At 38.5% G+C, this 21,248-nt stretch overlaps 1 protein-coding gene across 1 annotated transcript; it reads right to left on the bottom strand.

The window, feature by feature from the left end:
* Positions 1–3,485: 3,485 nt before the first annotated feature.
* EXOC1L (exocyst complex component 1 like) lies at positions 3,486–10,981 on the bottom strand. Its single transcript, XM_036383104.1, has 3 exons — positions 10,562–10,981; positions 6,900–7,030; positions 3,486–5,889 (listed from the first exon to the last, which is right to left on the bottom strand). The coding sequence occupies exons 1-3, from the start codon at positions 10,680–10,682 to the stop codon at positions 5,626–5,628; spliced, it is 516 nt and encodes a 171-aa protein (XP_036238997.1). The 5' UTR covers positions 10,683–10,981; the 3' UTR covers positions 3,486–5,625.
* Positions 10,982–21,248: the final 10,267 nt, after the last annotated feature.

The following is a 21,248-nucleotide window of genomic DNA, read 5'->3' on the forward strand; positions in this document are numbered from 1 at the left end:
GAGCGGGCGCGGCGGGCGCGGGGCACAGCGGCCGAACCAAAAGTGACGTCAGCGTTCTCTAGTGACGTCACGGCAGAGGCACTGAGGGGATTCAGGCCTGTTAGGGGACAAATGAGTCCACAAAAGAAATGCAGGCAAACCTGGTGTTGAAAGATACATACAGTGCATTACAGTGTCGCACAATCAATTTCGAATTACACTGTCCAGCTCTGACTGCATGCTGTAACTCCATTTGGCCACAGCATCAGGACTAATGTCACTTCACAGAAGCAGCAAGGTTGGAAGAGACCCTTAAGATCATCCACCCAGTCCAACCATGCACCCAGCACTATCACTGCAACCCATAAATCATTCAACCTTATCACCCAGTACCAGATCCAGACACCTTCTGACCACCTCCAGGGACTGGTGACTCCACCACCCCAGGCAACCTATTCCAATGCCTGACAACACTAACAGTGAAAAGAAATTCTAATATCTAATCTGAATCTCCCTGGTCTGAGCTTTAGGCCATGTCCTCTTGTCCTCTCACTGCAGGCACAGCAGGAGAGACGAATCCCTCTGAACCCCTCCCCACTGAGCCGCCTTTCAGGGAGCTGTGGAGGGCACTGAGGTCCCTCCTGAGCCCTCTCCTGGCTAAACAAACCCAGCAGCTCCCTCAGCTGTTCCTCACAAGACATGGAGGAAGTTTTCTGGAGCCTTCATGAGCCTTGCTGCCCTTCACTGGTCTCACTCCAGCACTTCAATTTTCCTTTTAAAGTGAGGGGCCCAAAACAGTGCTGGAGATGAGGCTTCACCAGTGTTGAGTACAGGGGGACAATCACTGCCCTGGTCCTGCTGGCCACACTATTGCTGGTACAGGCCAGGGTGCCATACTTGGCCATTCTTGGCCACCTGAGAACAGTTGGCTCACGTTGAGCTCAAATTCATAATCTGTGAACTGCATTCAGATTTTTGCTTTGCTCCTAGGTAGAAGAATCTGGACTAATTGACAGTCTTTGGTGTCAGTGATAATCCAGATGGGAAAATTATGCTGAAACTAGATTTAGGATGTGGCATGTAACCATGAGAACTGATGTCCAAATCGGCTGTAGGTACTTGTAGTCACTGATGAATTCTGTGAAAACTGGAACTACCTTTGCTGTGACAGAGGTTCTCCACATGATCAATACACTTACCTAATTTTTAGCATTGTTAATGTAATGGACTGCAGAGTTAAGGATAGACTGAAATCAGTCCAGATTACTTAAATTGTATATGATTTATTCATTTTTAGTGTGTAGCTGATAAAATGTATTTGTGAGGCCATGACCAATAAAGAACGGAAAACATCCTTTCCAAGGAATTGTTCTAAATTGCCAGTATGTGGATTTCTAACATGTAGAACTGTGTTTCTGTAATTCCTGTGTCATATTTCCATTTAATGAAAGCATTAATTGAGATGAGTTCAGTTGATTACAGCATGATGGTAACATCACCAATGTTGTAGGTTTGAGCCCCATATGGGCAATTCACTCAAAAGCTGGATTTGATAATCCTTGCATGTCCCTTCCCCAAATATTCTGTGATTAAATATGACTGACCAATGAAATCTTGCTGAATGTACTTTTGTTTTCTGACTTACAAAAAACATGCTGTATAATTCTATAACATATCATTCATGAGGGCCATGGTTAAAATAGAAGTTATAGTTGGGTAATTTCTCAATTCAGCCACAAAGTGTAACTGTCTCTGTCTAGCTCTATAAAGACTGGACAAGGCAGCCATAAAATACTGGACAATGTTTCATTAAGCTGTTTTTATTAGGCAGAATGCTCTAATTTCCTATCTTTTAGCTTTAATTATGCTAAAAGAAAAAGGAAGCCACACTAAAATGCACTTTTTACTGCTAAAATGGGTTTACACTGCTAAAATGGCTTTACACATTAAAACTGATGAGAGATCATCTACAGTGCCATCCTTTCCCATCCTACTTCAGCTTCCACAGATGCTTTTTAGAAAGGGTGTTTGATCTTCCAATAGTGACTTTATGTCATGAAAAAATATCCTTAAATTATATACTAAAAACTACAAAATACAATCACTCACTTCACTAGAAAAAAAGATTTATATGCTGAAAGTGACTGAAAGCATTGGGAAATAGGTAGATGGCAGGGAAAGCAATATAGGCTTGTGGTGGAAAGAGGTATGTTAGTCTATCTATGACTCCAAAACAAAAAGGAGAAGTATGAGAAATAACCTAGAAGGCACAGCCCCAAACAGGCTCCCTGTTTCACTTCCAAAATGTTTTTTAAAATTCTGCACTGATCTGTATTTGCTTAATTTAGGATGCAAGAAAATACTAGTTATCCATGAAAAATAAACTCACAAGAGAGGAGTATTTCTGCTGTAAATAAATTCTATTGTCAGAGGTTTCCCTGTATTCTTAATTCTGATGTTGGTTTAAGTGTTTAAAAATAAACATATATAGAAAGAAATCACCTGTCTTCCATGACAGCCTCTGTTCCCTTTCTGCCTGTTATGTGAGCATAAATTTCTGTTTGCTTATGATGACTCTTCTTCATTTTCAGGCTACCATGTATTTTCTTCTCTCTGGAACAGACTTGGCTAATAGCTACTCCTGTCTTCTGAAGAAAATCTGCATTATATCCCCAATCTCATGCAATCATTCCACCACATAGTTGAAACATTTTATAGGAATGCATTTGTGTTAATCCTTTCCTCTTGTAAGTTTCTTCCTAGTCAGCTTAGGAGAATTCTTCCAGGAGAACTAGATGAATCCCCAGATACTTTATTTCAAACTACATTCCATTTATCTAAGGTCAGGAAATGTGATGTAGGAAATAATTCCACATTAACTGAAAGATGGGCTATTTAGCCTGTTGGGTCTTTTCCATTCATAATTTAGCATATTCTCTCTGTCCTGTGGTGCAGCTGTGCTATGCTCAGCACAAAGTGATAGTGTCCCTCAGACTTCCCACAGCACAGACAGGCAATTAAAGAGTCTTGGTAGCTGATATCTTATAGAGAACTGTGTGAAAGTAAGGAGTGCCTAGATAAGATCCACACAGATCTTTTAAAGTACTCTTCCTTTTGATAGTAACTGAAATAATTGACATGGACAATGTCCCTGGTTTTTGCATTCCTTTTGTTCAGTCAGACTGCTCAGTTAAGAATCTCTGAAATACTACATTATCAGACAGAAGAAATGCCAGAGAGATTTCAAGTGCATATTCTTCCACGTAAAATGCAGGTTTGTGTCCTCCCATATAGCCCATTACATTAGAAGAAATGCCAGAGAGATTTTAAGTGCATATTCTTCCACATAAAATGCAGGTTTGTGTCCTCCCATATAGCCCATATATAGTACAAGAATAAAAATGTATAAACTACCAATGAAAGTCCATTAAATATGGTTGAACGTTATAGTAACTGTTTATCTATTATCTGTTTCTAAAATGATACAGACAATTACTGGGCAAGAATTAAGTATACATGTACTTTATTTGAAAAGAATGCTCTGAAGTGCTCATTTTCAGAGTTCTGTTTTTTATTACAATTACAAGATGAATGATGAAAGCTTTTCCACCCAGAAAACATTTCCTTGTGCCTATTAAGCAAAGAATTTGTAAGTATTGTGGAAAACATTGTGACCTCAACAATCAATACACAATTCTAACAAGACAATATATCATAGGTAGCAGTAGCATGAATTATACTTTCCATGGTTTTGTGGAACCTGGATGTTGGGCAAATACTTCTTGTAGCTAATAATCAAATGTCACAATACATTTACTTGCACTGGATTATCCCAGAGACATTCTCAAAAGAACAACTGTATTGTGCAAACAAACTCTAAAATTACATTCCTTCTCTCTAACAATATTTAGGTGGCAAATTTAAGACCTTACAAATGCCAGAGGATTTCTGTTACCCACATAAACTGCCCTCACAGCTGTCTTACTGTACAGTAATAATTACTAAGATCTGTGTTAGAACCAATGTAATTTGCAATATATACCTAGAATAAATATCTAACATCCAAATATTAACTAATCAAAGGTATGGGCTTTCCTATGTACACACAATAGGACAACATTGCAAAAGTAGAAAGCTGTACCTTTTACAGATTTCTCACTTGATGTTATTTCAATTTTGAATCCAAAGTAGATTTCCACAAATGTTTTCAAAGATGGGAGTTCACATGAAAGACAAAGTCCAAGCAACAGTACAGCAGAGTACCCTCGCACAGCTCTCCCATGTTAGAGATGGCAGGTGCTGAGAGAGGACACGGACCAGCCTCTGATCTGCTGGGAGCTGACATCACTCAGCTCCAGCTCCATACCCAGTTTAGACCACAGCCTGCCTTCCTGGCCTTCCTTGGCTGCCAAAGGAAACAGCTAATTTTCTTCTGCAGGACATTCTGACCAGAAGCTTCTCTGAATGGAGCTTACTTTGGGTTGGCATTTTTTTATTTACTATGGGATGGACAGCCAGCTAACTCAGCTGACAGACACTGGGCATGAACACCATGCTTCTTATCATTAACATTGTTCCTCTTCAGCTTCTGTTCAACACTGCTGCCACTTATCCTCTGTTTCTACCATAGTACACTGCTATCACAAGCTGTTACATTTTGAGAGCTGCACCAAACCCCTCGAACAGACTCCACCCCAGGGTAAATGTAGCTCTAAGTACTAACGTGCCTTTAAGTACTGCACTGAATATGCTTACACTCAGCTAAAAACTGGTGAAAATAATTCTCCTAATTCTATTTTGAAAACTCTATCACTTGCCTACAAAGTAACTCTAGTAGCCAACAACGACTGTTCACACAGCATTTTCTATCCTTTGGTTTAGAGATAGAGACAATTTCTGTTCCCTAACCACAGCTGCTCATAAGCAATGAAGAGAAAGAAATAACATATTAATGTTACAGAAATTCTCAAAGGTCTGACAAATAAAGCAATTCTGCTTAAGAACATTTGTTTTCTAAGACAGTATCACAAATAACGTGAAGGCCAGAAGGAATACTAAATGTTCTGTGGGAAAAGTAATATAGCTGCATAGGTGAAAAGTTGGTCCCATGGTATCTGAATGCAGTACTCCTATTCATCAGGATGAGAACTGGATTCTTGTAGGGATGTAGGTGTGATTGCTTTAAGGGAGTTCGGTGTTTCAGCACAGTTGGAAATGGAAATGTGCATCATTCTCATACAGAACTCAACTGATTACTTTTTTTTTCCTACTTCCAAGATATTAACTAACTGTTAATGCTCTTAATGCTGCAAAAGTATTTCAAGCTATTAATGAAAGACAATTTATACCTCCATGAGCATATAAGCAAATGCTGAGCTCTGCTTACATAAGCAATCCCCACTGACCATGATAATTACTGGTTCTATGTTTCCAGTCTCTTGTATGTGTATTTGCTAGAATGAGGACCTCTTAATAAGTATAAATGAATTGTCAACTATTCATGTAAAAAGTATGCTCCACTTCTTACTTACATGTAAAATTAAAAAGGAGACACTACATATCACCTACTAACTTTTTGATCAGATGGTTTATGAAATGCTGGTCAGTGAAAGTCAACCAGTCATCTTAATGCTAGAAAATACATCTTTAGGACAAACGACAGAGGGAGAGACATAAAAGGTTGGAAGCATAGAAGCAAACCCTCATAACTACTAAGAAATCTCTATTGCTGGATGACCAGATTGAATCATCATTTAGGTAGGTGTCATCAAAGTTCACAATCTTGAAGTCCTTCTTAAGGTACGTGGCATTCAGTTTGTTTAGCGTTCGAGCAAAGGTATATTTAGATGCACAACTATATGCTTCTATATTGTAGACTTTGTGGAAATGCATATCAAAATATGGATTATCCTAAAAAAAAAAAATTGAGAGAGAATGAAATTACTACACACATTACAGAGTTAGAATTGCAATCTGTTGTTCTCTGCCCAGCTACCTACAGGGCTTTTTCTCAGTATGATGGGCTCTAAAGGACTTCACATACTTCTGCTATTCATCTTAAATGGTCTTTTAAACCTTTAAAAAGTAGCAGCTGTAATTCTTTGTCATTGGGAATTTTTTCAGAGTAAAACTTTCTAAGTTTTCGCAAGCAGTACACTCTACTTTATTGGTACAGTCTTGTTTTGAACTGAATCAGTTTGTTATGTTGCCTAAAACACAGTATGTGAAAAGCATTGCCTTGGACTATCACTGTCTATGTCTGTGGGAGAGGAAGAATATTGATTGCTCTTCCTGCCTGAGTTGTATTTCTTTGTGCTTTCTGGCTCTTTGACACAATTAATCCTAGCAGCAGATAAATTCTTTTAAATTCTATGGATATGAATACCTATTATGAATATTTAGAGCAGTGTTAATTACCCCATGAGTTTGAGGTTTAATTAGGCTTTTCTTTAATCAAAAATGAGACAGATTTTGATCATCCCAACTGTAAAAGGCTGAATCATTTCTAAAGAATATTTTAGCACAACACTTCAGAAGAAAGTCTCCATTAAAATTTGTAATGAAATTTTGTTTTCAAATATACTCTAGAATCTATTACATTAACTGCAGTTTACACTGGAAGCTGCAAATGGAGAGCTTTTATTACCAGTTATGATGACCAAATTAGAAAACACCCAGCTTCTGCCTGAGGTCTCAACCAGAGATGAAGGCTATTATAATAAACTAACTAACAAAAAATCTCACCTTCCTCTTCCTCTCCAACAGTGCAAATGTGATGTGGAGCCTCTCACATGCAATAAAGCCAAAATTCCTTGGTAACTTAATTTTATTTTGCAGATAATGCATTTTAATACTTGTATTCTAAATTGCAAAACAAGAAAATTATTTTCTATGTATATAATACAGAACATGACACTTACTGTATCTGCTTCTTTTCCATCAATCATCTCCAGATCTTTCAGAAACCACTTTTCAACTATTTCATATTTCTCCTCTCGGTCCACTCGCCAGTGTTTAACCATACATATTTCTACTTCTTTACTTTTAGTTACTGGAAGAAAAAAAGAGTTTAGATATGCAAGCAAGTATTTCCCAAAGTTAAACCCTGACAGGCAGGGCTGAATTGAGTTATACTGGATTTGATAGCTTTATTTTGCCCAGGTAGTAGGAACAGTGCCATGTTGTTAGTCTCAGATTTAGCAGATTTAGGATTTACCTTATCCACCCTGTGAAGAAAGAGTCTTTTTTTCAAAAGCCTTTCAGGTGAATTCACTAGCACTGCAATGAAATCCTCATTCCAGCACTGGGTCTACATTACCCTTCTTACTTCAAGAGGGAGACTTTTTGGGGTGCTGCAGTTAGGAAATTGCAAAACCTTTGTTTTACCAAGGTTCTGTATTTACATGACTTCTGCTATACTTTCCATTCTGTGAAGGAAGTTCTCTTATGAAGCCATTACTTTTTTAAAGCAAAATTCTTATTTCCCTATATAGTATGTAAATGAAATTAACATCAAAATTTTTTTTCTTAAAGCTTCCAGTTGTCCAGTGCTAAATTAACAGAAATTACTGTTTTCCAACTTAGGCAGGAAATGAGATTAAAAAGAGCATGAAGATGCTCTTTGCAATAACTACCATTATTAATTGATTACCTTGAGTGCTGACTAGGAGACTGGATTTCTGTAACAGACCATTACGAGTGTGAAAGTACCAGAGCCTGAACAATCTCCTGCATATCCAGCTGCTGATGGCTGCAGGGCAGGCCACACTCCCAAGCTATCTGGTAGCCCAAGTTATGGTCAAGAAGCCACCTACATCTGGCAGGACCATTTTGACATCACAGCACAAGGCTTGGAACACAGGAGCAAAATGCTTTCCTTTCTAAATACTGCCTGAATTTTTGAAACCCTGTTTTGAAACTTCATTAGTTTTACCTTTCTCCTGTTAAAACATCTCTCATTCTCACCTGCTTATAAGAAAATTATTAAATAACAAAGTACATATGTTAGAGATATTCCTTCTTTCCATTGTAAAGAAAAACAGTGGAAAATATATAAATTGATCATAATTTCTCTCAACCTATATCTTCCCTGCCTGGGAAATACAAATAATTTTTTTCCTTGGTCCTATCAATCATAGTTACTCAATCATTTTTGACCAAAAGATCACCACTGTGCTATCTTCCATGGAGAAATTACAATGGTTTTCATTTGCAAGCAAATCTAGCAGATTATTCCTAGGAAGTTCTCTTCATACTTTCAGTTTCACCCATTTTGTTTGTTGGTTTGCTAGCTTGTAAGGGAATATGTTGTCTCCCTCAGAGTTAAAACTAAAGGAAGCAAGCCCAAACCCCAAATCTCTCAAAAATACAAAGGGATGTCCTAGGGCCGCCCAGATCCCCACAGTGCCACTGCTGCACCCCTCTGACAACAGAAATCCTATGACATAAGGACAGAGCACAGATCTTCTGCACAGTGAACCAGTGGTGAAACTTGGGTGTGCTATTTTCAGTTAAGAGGAAAAAAATAATTTTCCTGCATTTTACATACTGCTTGATCTTGCACTCAATTAAAAGAGTCAAAGAAATTTTTTCATAGAGAGCATGAGCTCAGATCTACCATGTCATTCTATTAAGCTCTAAAAGCTTTGCTTGAGGTGGGCACAGCTATGGCAATACCTTCATAGATGACAAAGTATTTCTTAAAGCCTTTCATGGACTAAACACCTTTTCCAGTATCTCTGTAGGAAAAAATGTTATCCTCACCATTCTTTGGGTGAGGTACACACAAACCCAATACTGGGTTGTGAAAAGCCCTGAATGGGGCTGCATTTCAGCTCTATGTTTTTCTGGGATCTATAAACTGTTCTGTGAAAGACACTGTCACCTTCATGCAAGAACTGGGACTTGCTGTTGTGAGGGGAGGAAATAGTTTTGGCCATATGGCACCAAAAAAAGATTGTTCATTTACCCACACCAGGATTCTGTTGTTGCACACATTTCAAAAGGCATAGACTCTGAAGTTTTGACTGTACTTTGACTGATTTTTTTATGGTAATTTGAAATCAACAGAAACACACAGAGGTTGCATCGCAGGGATAAGATTTTAGATAATGTGTTTTGCTCCTACAGAATCACAGCAGAACACAGTAGTGGCTGGCAGCTGGATGCAATCCATCTTTCAGAATCAGATTTCCACTCCACTCACCACTTACTCAACCGTGCCTGAATATATTAAGAGAGTGTAATATTGGATAGTGGAGAGATCCTACTCTTAATACTCTACGTGAGTTTTCCTTTATGTCTTTAGAGACTTCCAATCAGTAAATCTGATTAGAGGCTTTCTTTGATGGTTTGTTCTCCTCTACCTGAAAAATAAGGTTTTAGGAAAGATTTTAAAGATGCATAATGTTAATTCTCCTTTTTGGAAGTTTCACAACAATGAACTGCTTATAGAACTCGACATGGAACTAATCATACTTCTACTGATAGTTTCATAAACTGTGAATGAGATTGGTATTTCTGTATGTTTAGAAGCCCTACAATATGCAGGAATTAATTCCTTAAAACTGCTTTTATAGTTCTAACATATAAAGCCTGTTCTACCAAAATTAAAGAAGTACAGGGAACATAGCTGGCTCAGGGTTTCCAATAATCAGTAAAACAGCTCATGTGTTCTAAGGACTTCAGGTTTTTAGAAAGATAATGAACACAGAATACTGGATGCCAACCCCATATATGTCTCAAGCACACATTATTTCTACCTATTATATGTGTTTGGAACCTGAAGAGGAAACAGACTGAAAGAATCATCCGCTTCAACCTAACTACTTACAGATGACACATCTCTTTTTAGTATTTTTCAGTGGTTTGAAATAATAATTTAAAAAACCCCCCACACACCAGCTTTTCTGAAACCTCTATGAAACAGATTATTTACTTGAAAAGAAATTTAGAAAGTAGCTAATTACCACTTAAAGCAATCTTGTTTTACTCAAAGTAAAAATCTTGTTTTACTCGAAGTTTGGGCTAATTACTAACTCTAATGTGTATTTATTTAAACCAGAAGTCTAATTTGTTCGAAGTGGAATAGGGACAATATTTGGGACATTAGACCAAGCCGAGGGATAGTGCAGAAAATTTACAAATGTTTCCTGCAATGTTAATGCAGGAAAAAAATCTGTAGAATTTGGAAAGAATCTGTAGAATCTAGCAAAGAATCTGTAGAAAACCTGATGAGAACTATTGTAAGGGATTGCTCTTCTCAGAGCAGTGCGGGCGCTCACAGCACTGCCCGGCCAGCGCACGGCTCTCAGCCGCGGGGCAGACGCGGTGTTTCCGCGGGCTGTCAAACCTGGAGCCACTCAGAAGCGGGACAGAACGCTGCGCTCGGGGGCTGGCGGCGCTGCGGGAGCAGCCAGCGGGGCTGCGCGCTGTGCCGGGGAGCGGCTCGGCGGGACGAGGCGCTGCCCGCTCCGGCCCGGGGGCGCTGGGCCCCGGCCCCGCTCCCTCGCCTTCCCCGCTCCCCCCCGCTCCCGCGTCCCCCCGCGGAGCCCCGGAGCCCAGCCCGGCGGCTGCCCCGTACCTGCGGCGCACAGGTAATAGCGCTGGGCGCCCGCGCCCTCCACCTCGATGAACTCGTGCAGCCTCTGCCGCCGGGGGCCGAACAGCCTCTTGGCCAGGTCCTCCTTCACCAGCGAGGACATGGCACCCGCGGAGCTGCTCAGCGCCGGGTGCCGGCCCCCCGCGCCCCGCAGCCGCCACGGGGCACCACGGCGGGGGCTGCGCTCCGCCCGCGCGGGGCCGCGGGGCGCGGGACAGCACGCATGGCCGGCACCGACCCCGCTCCCGCCCGGACACCTCCCCCCGCCCCCGAGCAGCCGCCGATAAAACTTCGGCCGCCGGAGCCGGGAGAGGCCGGGCCGCGGATTCCCCGCCCCGTGCGGCAGCGGGGCGCCCCGGGCGCGGGGGCCAGTACCGATACCGGCACCGGTACCGGCTGCGCCGCCCCGCCCCGCCGCTGAACGGGCCAAGGGCCGGAGGTGCCGGCGGGCCCCCCGCCAGAGCTGTCACCCGGCCCGAGGGAGGAGACAACGAGCGGGGAAGGACGCAAAACAATCACACTAGAGGCGATTTACCAAAAAAAAAAAGAAAAAAGAGCTGTTAACGCAATTCTTTTTATCAGTAGATGAAAGCACTGAGAATTTATAAAGGAATTAGATGGCATTATGGCTGTCACCAGTGTTCCTCCAGTAATAGCTTTTTGGCTATTAATAGCGTTATGGACAAAATTACCTTATGCCACTCCTTATAAACAGAAAGTGAACTCACGTCCAGAGGAGTCGTCAAAGGCAGCCTGGGCACTACCCCAGAATGTTTGCACATGTGAGAGGTCTTTCATATCAGACATAAATGTATTTGCAGAAATTTTGATTTTTTCTGCTATTCTGCAGGTGTGTGGGTGAAGTTCCTGGAGCTGGGTGCTCTTCTAATTCCAGTATCCATGGTAGCCTGTGCTAGAGTTTTGCCCTTTGGACTAGTTTCTGGCTGCCTATAAAAGTTTGGATATTCTCTTCTAATTCTTATCTTCAAGCTTAGTATATCTGGATACCTTACTGAGTTTTTCATTTTTGTGATCTCAATGCAACATAGAAAGAAATGCTACCTTGGAATGAAACTGAGTGCTAAAGTGAAGGCAAGATTTAAAATCTGAGGATATTTTAGAAATTGGCAATATTAGAATTAATTAGTGACTTAGGTCTACATGGTGCTGATAATGTGAAGCAAAATGGAATCAAGTTACAATGATGTAAAATTAGGGAGAATCATCCTCTGCTAAAGATACTAAGCATATTGGGTTGACATGTAGAAAAGGCTTGAAAAGAAACTAGGTTTTGATTCATTATGCTTTCTTTTGATTGCAAACTGTTTGTAAATGCAGCTATGATTTTTAGACAAATATATTAATTTCCTTCTCTGATTTGGGAGAGAAAAGTTACTCTAAGTATCAGGATTTATAAGTATGGTGCTTAGGGATAAATTTAACCTCTAGCTTTAAAGTGTTATTTTAGGAAAAGAGCAGGATGCTCACTTGCAAACCAAGGCATCCACATATCAGGAAAATGTCTCCTTATGGAGACTTCCCAGAGGCTATCTGAGACACAGGATGCCCAGGTTCCTGCCCACAATTTTGATGACTTGGCCACGCCTTGAATATGAGACTGCTGTACAGATTGGCTTGCAGTTCACTGTCCCTCTCTGTCGGCCAGACATTGGCAGAATTGGCAAGGCTGATACCCCAGGCTTCATTTCATCACCACCAGTGTTAATAGTGCCACGGCTGGAGGTTTCAGTGCTCATACTCAGTGCCAGACTCCTCATTAGGAAGCAAATTTTGGCTCTGCCAGCCTGTAGCTCATGTTGTATCTCAGATACTTCAGTATTTTTTTCAGTTCTGAAGAAACAAAAGTACAGACAAAAATAGCTTTAAAAAAATACTTGCAGCTCTGGAATAATTTTCAATCAGTTTTCCCCTTGTTAAAGATTCAGGTGGTATCAGAGTAACTACCTAGAGGGCAAGTGAGGCATCACTGGCATCCTGGACGTGATGGAGCTAAGGCAAAAATGGTGCATAAATCTGATCTCTCTTGAATCAGATTTTCATTTTTCACAGTTTGATCATAATGTGAGTTTCCACAAGAGTGTTTTGAGATTTGATATATTAATATTATTCTGCAATATCCTTTATTGTATTCTAAAACGCTGCATTAAAAAAACCCTCTGAAAATATGGGTCGAAAGGTGCAGTGATGAATTTAATGGGTAATGTTTTAATAGGAAACATAAAAATTTGTAATTCACTATTGCTTTTGATTCTTTTGATTCTTTATTCACTCATTCTCTGTTACAACATAGCAGATTTCAGATCCCCTTTAGCTGTGATAGTATAAGCCCAAATCCTCACAGTCTGAAAGGCAACAGCTGAGCTATAACTCACACAGCCAGCAAGGATACACTAACTATGGGCTGGGAACAACTTATTGAACACCCAACATCCCAGCCAGCCATCCCTACCTCAGATAGTACCACTCCTGAATGAGGATCTTATAGACATAAATCAGAAAAAACTAAACTAATTGTTACAAGGATCACAAAGAAATTTACATCCAAATTTAACTGGGATTTACATGTAACTGTCCAAATAGATGAATTGCAGATAATTGTGAAAGCCACACAACCCCTAACCCAGGCTCACAGTGTTATACAAAGGGAGAAGTAGTCACCAGGGAAGCATCTTAGACCCTTCTGCTAAATATTAATTACTTATGTACATTTTTCCCCCCTGTTTTTCCCTTGCAATTTTTTCCTAAGTCCAAATACAGTTTTCTTTACTGTACCCAGGATATTAACTTGAACAGATGTAGCAGCAGATCTGAAAAGGATACATCTCTTTAATATTCATAGTTTCTCTGTCACAGTGTTATGGTAAAAATCTATTCACCAGCTTTAGGAAAAATATTTGTGATGGATTCCTCTACTTCTTTGAGTCTACCATTGGACATTAGGATATGCATGCAATGTGATTATTTCAGGTTGATCCAAAATGCATTAATTTAATAGCAAAATTGTCTTTGATTCTGGTGGGCTTCAGAGCAGTCATTACAGGCACAGTACAACAGCTACCATATTTAGGGGGGACTTCACTGTGTCTGCATGTTGAAGCCTTCCAGTAGATGTACATTTGATCTTTCTCTCAGTTCCTGGCACACCTTACAAAGCAGTGTTTGCTGGAAGCATCTTCCCCATTGCTCCTTGTTTGACAAAGTCATGAACTACTGGGAAGGAAAATGCAACATGAAGAATAATTTCTCAGAGCTTCAAAGAATCCCTATAGACTGAAAAATATAATTTATAATAGGCCTTACTTTCCGATAGCTGCTGATTCTGTTTGAGGTTTCAGCCAGGTACAGTTTTCTCTGTTAACAATTACTTTATTATCTGTAAATATTCTTCACAGCTTTGAGTCCCCAGAGCACTTTTTTAATATCCCAGATGATATTTTAGCATGTAAACTAGAAATTACGAATGACATTCTACAGTGACCAAGCTGTACAGAGCAGTTTCCAAAGCTGACTTTAGAACACTAGTTCTGAACGATCATCATTTTTCCCTGTGATTTACTAATGATTTTTTCTCAGGTCTCTCTCCCCACTGGCATTTTTAGAGTATCTGACTCCTAATTATGGCTAGTTATTCCCATGTTTTTGTAGCTATGCCAATAGATCTCTGTGCAGTGAAGCATAAACCTAGCTGTGTTGTCCTGAAAACTCTTTGAAGCAGCAGACATAGCAGGGTTTCATGCAGAAATGCTGTTCAGTAAGCAACAGCTTGAGACACTCAGTTTTAAAATAGGACCATAGAAATACATGAAGTAGAAGATGTCAGTCAGTTAAAATGTTCTTGCAGAGCTGCCTTTCTCTTGATTGTTTTGGGGAGCCCATTAAAAGTCTTGTACCAATGCCAGGATATTTGGGTGCTCAAACAGACAATGATTCAAGATATCATCAGTTCTGGTAAAGAAAATTAAACCCCAAATGCGGCTGGTGTCTCTAATGATATGATGTAATTACTTAGTTTTAAAAACCAGTACTGTACTCTTTTCTTGAAGAAAAGAGGTAAAAGTGTTTATTCTGGATTTTATTTAACTGATGCTCAAATTCCTCAAGTTTATATTGACTTTTTACTGGTTAATAATTTTCAAAATGTAATCATGAGTGTCACTGGCATAAATGGTCCCACACAATGCCAACATCCTATCCAAAATTTTCCTTTCAATAGCAAATAGACACATCCTTCATATAATAGTAACCAGATGCTGTTTTATGGATGGAGCTTGAAAGCATATTTTGAAAGATAATACAAAAGTATGAAGTATCCAACACTTCTATGAAGAATTTAAACGTTGAATTTTACACATATATGAACTAAAAATTACGGCTGTAAGCAATTGACTTAAATAATAAGACTTTCAGTTCCTGTTCAGCAGAGCTCCTAAAAGCACTTTGATACATTGCAGCCACATTTAATTAATGGTGTGAAATCCTGGCATGATGGATTCATCACTCTGTTATTCAAATATAACACATTCAATATCATACAATTCTCTTTGTGGAGGTAAAACCAGAAAGTAAAGAATAAAGAAAAAAAAAAGGAAAAAAGTTAAAACAAATCCTATGAGTTTCTATGCATACAAATGACCATTAATCTTCTGACAGCTGGAAGCTTTTGAAATTTTAGCTCAGGATTTTGGCATCTGTGGCATATTTTACAAAAAATACAGAGGAGAGCACATAGTAGAGAGTTACATTGATCAAGAAGTCACGAAGTATCTTGATAATACGTTAGAAGTAAATTAGGTTGTTACACAAATCAAAGTGCCCTTTTATGTTCTCATTTTCCTGTAAATTTTTTAATAAATGGATTTTTTCTTCAGAGTTACCCAGAACAACTTTAACAGATATTCTGTCAAAAGCCTCTTTATACTTTTTAATAATGATTTTCATCTCTATCTCTGTAGTTGCAAGTAATAAATTTAATTTGTCTTGGCACAAGAGCCACTCTCTTCTCTCATGAAAATTGAACATTATTATTAATGTAGATAGTCAATTACTTCAGATTAATGTGGATTTATATTTTAAATCAATACATCACCGTGATGCAAAGCACTCTTAAAACACTGTAAACTTCTGATGGATATCTAATCCATTTTTTAAAAATTCATAAAGTCGGGAATCTATACAACTGCGTAATTTGTGTGGATGTTGTATTTAGGCCATGAGCGCATAGTTGACAGTTGTGTGGCTTAAAGTATATCTTATTCTATATAGGTCTTTGTAAGTTCTTATCCGGTCAGTCACTCAGAAATGTTAACGTCAAATACATCAAGAGAAGAAATAACCCACAAAATTTTGAGAGTAACTTTAATTCATTGTGGGAAAATACTGATAAGAGAATGGTGGACACATCTCCAAATGCTTTCAGAGGTGGCTGCTGTCGCCAAAGAGGTCAATAAGTGAATTACAAAGTACAGAGATCAGTACAAGGATCATTAATGCAGATATAATGACATTAATGCAAATGTATGAGCATTTGCAAATTGCGTGATCTGACTTTAAACAAGTTTCTAGCATTCTCTTCCTGGAGTGTTGAAATGAAGACAAATGGCTATTCTGCATTGTCCACTTAATGGAGTCCTGCACATGCAAGAAACTACACGAAGATGGGAGTATTCACTGGACTAGTAGATCAGTAGATATGCTTTTCTCATAGCAGGATCAACTTGATCTAGCTCATTTATCTGGTCTGCTCCTAATCAGAGCCACAACTTCTGTAGTGGTCATAAAGTCTAATTTCTTGCATACCAAACTGCAGCACTTCAAGATTTCTAACCCTCTCTTCGCTTTACCCAGTGGATGTTCTTGGAACTCTCTGGGTGCATACACTGAGGAAGATTTGATGCAGGGTATTTGAAAAAGAGAGTATGTGTGCAGGCCAAACTTCTGCTTTTTATGACTTGAGATCTCCTTGAAATTTGGTGTTGAAAACTTGGATTCATTATGTTTTTTTTCTTGGTCTTCATTCAATTCTTATATTTCACTCCAGAACGGGAAATCAAAAAACTAAAATTGTGTATTGGTGTAAGATCAATAAAATAAAACTACGGATGTTTCATAACTTTTTTTTGTCTGAAATTTGAGCTAGAACTAGAGAATATTGCATAATGAGAAGATTCATTCAATTGCATTGTTTAGCGAATTGAAGGCTAGAGACTGTTGATTTTGTTTTCATATTTTGGTAATTTTTTTTAATAGCCTGGAAAGAATACTGAATGAAAGTATCAAATATATCTGTCCTTCCACCCCAATGATTCAAGCATATTGCAATAGGTTAATGAATTTTCATTATGTCTGCCAAACATCATGACAGAATCAAGCCCTTTTACTGAACCAATTAAATAATTAATTTATTCTGCAACTAATTAAACCTGGTTTCCAAAGAATTCCTGCCTGCTGGGTGGTTGAGTTTGTAGCAGAGCTGCATTATGGCTGTGGGGGACCTAGTCCCTGCTTGGACATCAGACAAAGCTGGTGAGGGCTGCTGTGAATCCCTGACCACAGAAGAAGTTTTGGTCATAATTAATGTCTGATTGGACACCAGAGGATCCACATCACCCCAGTTTCAGTTTCTTCTGGGTGACTGCTCTGGTGGAGCATGGACCCTGCTGAAGCACGTATTGCTCTGGTGTGCTCCTCTTGTGTGGCCTTTTGAACACCTATCAATAACATTGACCAAGAGGTGGGGAAACTGGGTGTGTGGCAATCATGATTGCATGCACCTGCATGTGTGCCTTTTGTGCAATTGCCTTTTGTAAAAATGTTTTCTAGGCTAGAATGTTGCAGATAATTATGATGGTTTAAATTATAAATGTACATTTTAAATAATGTACACATAGCAACACGTATGCTACTGTTTTCCTTGATGCATTTTGTTTTTCATGGCTTTGCTTTGCTCCTCTTCTCTCCAGCTGCTTACCCTTGAAGCAAATGAATAATCCCATTGGATTAACTGTTCTCATTTAAAACAAAGTGCATACATAAATATGTTTTGAAGTATTTTTCTTTCATTCAAATAATAACTTTTTGTACTGCTTTTCTTTTTACTAGATACATTGACAGGAGTGCCCTGGGCAATGTTCAGTTCAGGCTGTCTCATGTTGGAAGAGCTCTGTTACTCAGAGCCAGTGATTATTTTACAAATAACCTGGTTAACCTTGTTGTCTAGTTATTCTCCACAGTGAGAGTACACAGAAGAAGGGTACAGTGAGAGTACACACAAGAGTAGCTCTGATACAAAGAAGATAAAATAGCTCTGATATCAAGGAGATAAAAGGAGTCATAATTAGCCAAAATGGAGAGTTTTCCCTGCTTCTCAATATCCTGCCTTGACTCTGGAGTAGCGGTAAAGAAAGTGGAATATCAGTACAGAAAGAATCCATGTTGGGCCCATGCAAGTGGCCTTTCCTAAAATCAGCTGGATCCTGGTAATCAATGCTTTAGAGACATTCTAACCACGAGATTGTGTTCAGTCTGTTATGTTTAGTAACCACCAGTAGACCTATCTTCTATGAAATTATCTAACTTAATTTTAAAATCATTTATACTTTTGTCCTCCTTACCATCCTTTGGCAGTGAGTTCCATAATTATGTTAATCTGTTGGATTTAAAAAGTATTCTTTTTTTTTTCATTTCAAACCTGCTATCTAAAAACATCTTTAGACATTTCCTCATGTTTTTGTTGTAAGAAGAAATGGAGGGCTTCTTTCTGTTTTCAAATGGTTTGTGATTTTGTAGCTTATACTATATCCTTATCCTTGGTTATTTAATGTGCAAACTGAAAGATTGTAACCTTTTTGCAGTTTCCTTATATCTCTGATCAATCTTTCTACATTTGCCTCAAGATTTTTCTTGTTCTATTGTTGGAGAGTACTTCTCAGCTGAATGTAGCAGCCCATCAAATGCCAGCTATTTGTCATTCACTGTCAGCTCTAGATTTGGCCAACCTGGAAAAGTTTGTATTCTCAATAAATTGTGTCACCTAATTATTTACTCCCTTTTCTTTCTGGTTTACTTGTCAATATATTTTATTTAAATGGTCACTGAAAAACCCTGAAGTAAGTTGTTTGGTTGGTTTTTTTTAGTGACAACTAACCATTTGTTTCTGCCTTTTGTTTTTCCTCTATTTTTATGGGTTCATGGGAGGACTTTCCATTTACCCCATACAAGCCTTGCCTACATCAGTCTCTTCATTTCTAGTTCTCTTCAGAGAAATGTCTCAGAAGCCTGGATATACTCCTTCAACTGGACAATGTCACCATAGGATTGTCTGCTTTTTTTGACAGTTTAAAACATGCCCAGCCACGACTCATCTCTGCAAAACATTTCGTTTCTTCTGTGTTAGGTTGTTTCACAGGTTGTTTTTTATCCTGTGAAATAATGTAGTTTCTGCCCATTTTTGTCAGACACAAAATATTGTCGAATGTTGTCTACTCAAGGAGATTTATTTCTCATTTTACCCATTCAGTCCCTAACTTTGCTGTAGTCTGCCCATCTGGTTGACCCTGCAGATATATAAAGGCTCCTTCATTCACAGGAGATGTGGCCAGGTGTAGAGGTCTGCCTGGACAGATCACAACAAATTCTTTCTACTTTTTCCTATATTCTTGAAGCAATAGTAAGAAAAAAAAATCACACCAGAAAGTTCAACATGTTTCAGACAGTCTCTGTAGTGGATAGAGCAGATAAAAAAATCAGCTACAGTATAAAGCTGAAACTCAGGAGTAGCTGTTGGTTGAGTTTTTATTTGTGTAGTAGAAAGCATTCAAATATTAAGTATTTCACAACCTGTATATTATTGTATTTTGTATAGAATATGTTTTATAGATTAAGATGTACCTCAGGACTTTTTCTGAAGAAACCTAAAATTTGTTTCTCAGATACTTCCCTATCACTACTGCAGAAACTTTTATAATTAAAATACATTTAGTGTCTGTGGGGAAAGTGGGATGCAACCCAGATATTTGCAGGGCCCTTGTTTCAGAACACAGATTTTGAAAAGCTTAAGTATTTACTGAATAGTTGCTCCAAGCAAAGAAGCCAGCAAGACTGCAGGCAGGTAAGGAAAATAGATTTCTGCTGATAAATAATTAATCCAGTAATGCTGCTGCCCCTTATACATAACCATTGTATTTATGCAAATGTAATTTAGAAGGAGAAAGAGCATTTGCTTGGAGTGTGCTTGGAGTGCAACATTATTGACAGCTCTCATGTTTTACGCTATTTCACTTGGAGCTGTCCTTCCTGCCTTGAGCAGAGAGTGCTAATCTATCTGATCCCAGTTTCCCAGTCTTGAGGGAGCTGCTCTTGGCAGCCTTTGCTGTGGGACAAAAGAAGAGCAGGTGACAGTATTGAACACTGGCAGTGTGTGTACTCTGGGGAAATTTGGCCCTGCTTGATATATTATTAGACATAAATACTGGAGTACTAAAATATGCCAGTATGCAATACTAGAGTACTAAACTATGCCAGTACTTTAAGAGTGTGACTATTTCTCATATTGTGACTATTTCTCCTATTGAAGCAGTAATTTGTTTTGAGTCTTTGCTGTTATTTTACATTCTGCAGAGGGTAAAGAGAGAGAACAAGGGTAAAATGAGATAATTAAGGATGCATGAAAACAGTTTTTTGATACTGTTTGATACGATGAATATTCAAGATGGGAGATTTATATCTGATTATGGGATTTTTTTTAGACTTTCAGACTAGTTCAAAGACATTCTCTAAAGCATTATCAAGTTTCTTTTTCTCACAATTAAGCAGGACAACAGACACAGAGGACAAGATATTTTTCTGCACTCTAAGCTTTAATATATTTATGTAAATAGAGTAATCCTCTTTTATTAAAATAAAGAGCAAAGAAATTTTGATTCCAATTTCTTAGTGGATACAAAATAAACAGGCTTTAGAGCTAATAGGTTTTTGTTTAGTCATATGAAGAGGATAAAGCTTTTCTGTAGGCATAAGACTTGGTCTATAGCATTTGGCAAATATTGAAAAATATTGCCTCTTTTAAAAGGCTACAGCATCAGCTGTCTCACTTATGAAGGTGACTCTTCAACTAGATACCAGTTCCTAGTGCTTGCAGTTCCATATTTTTGCAAGCTGGCTGGTTTTTTTATGTCAGTTCACAGAATTGACAGTATATTCAGTGTTCTGTTCTACCAAATATTTCTTAATTATAATAAAAACATGGATTTTTTTAACAAGTAACTCCAAAGAAGAGCAGAACATTTCTGTATTTATCTAATGAAACACACCTCCAAGCTATAATTTATTGAAAGTTAAAGGAAAGAACATTGCACCACTCTCCAAACAGGCAGTATTTTCAAATAAAACCATACTCAAAATCTCATCAAAAAATGTTAATTATACCTCAGGCTCTTGACCTTGTGAAGTAAAATGTTGACAAGTATCTTTCTGATATTTTGCAAATTAAGCCACAGCCCCATCAAACTGTGTCCAAAGTAGTTAAGAAATAAATATCCACTGTAGAAAAATCAATGCTATGCTGCATGGCAAAACCAGTGTGCCATATAGAACACTCTTTAAAATGTTAAAGATGATTATTTAAATTTAAAATCTTTCAGACCATACGAGA

Source organism: Molothrus ater, chromosome 4 (assembly GCF_012460135.2).
Source record: "Molothrus ater isolate BHLD 08-10-18 breed brown headed cowbird chromosome 4, BPBGC_Mater_1.1, whole genome shotgun sequence".
NCBI lineage: Eukaryota > Metazoa > Chordata > Aves > Passeriformes > Icteridae > Molothrus > Molothrus ater.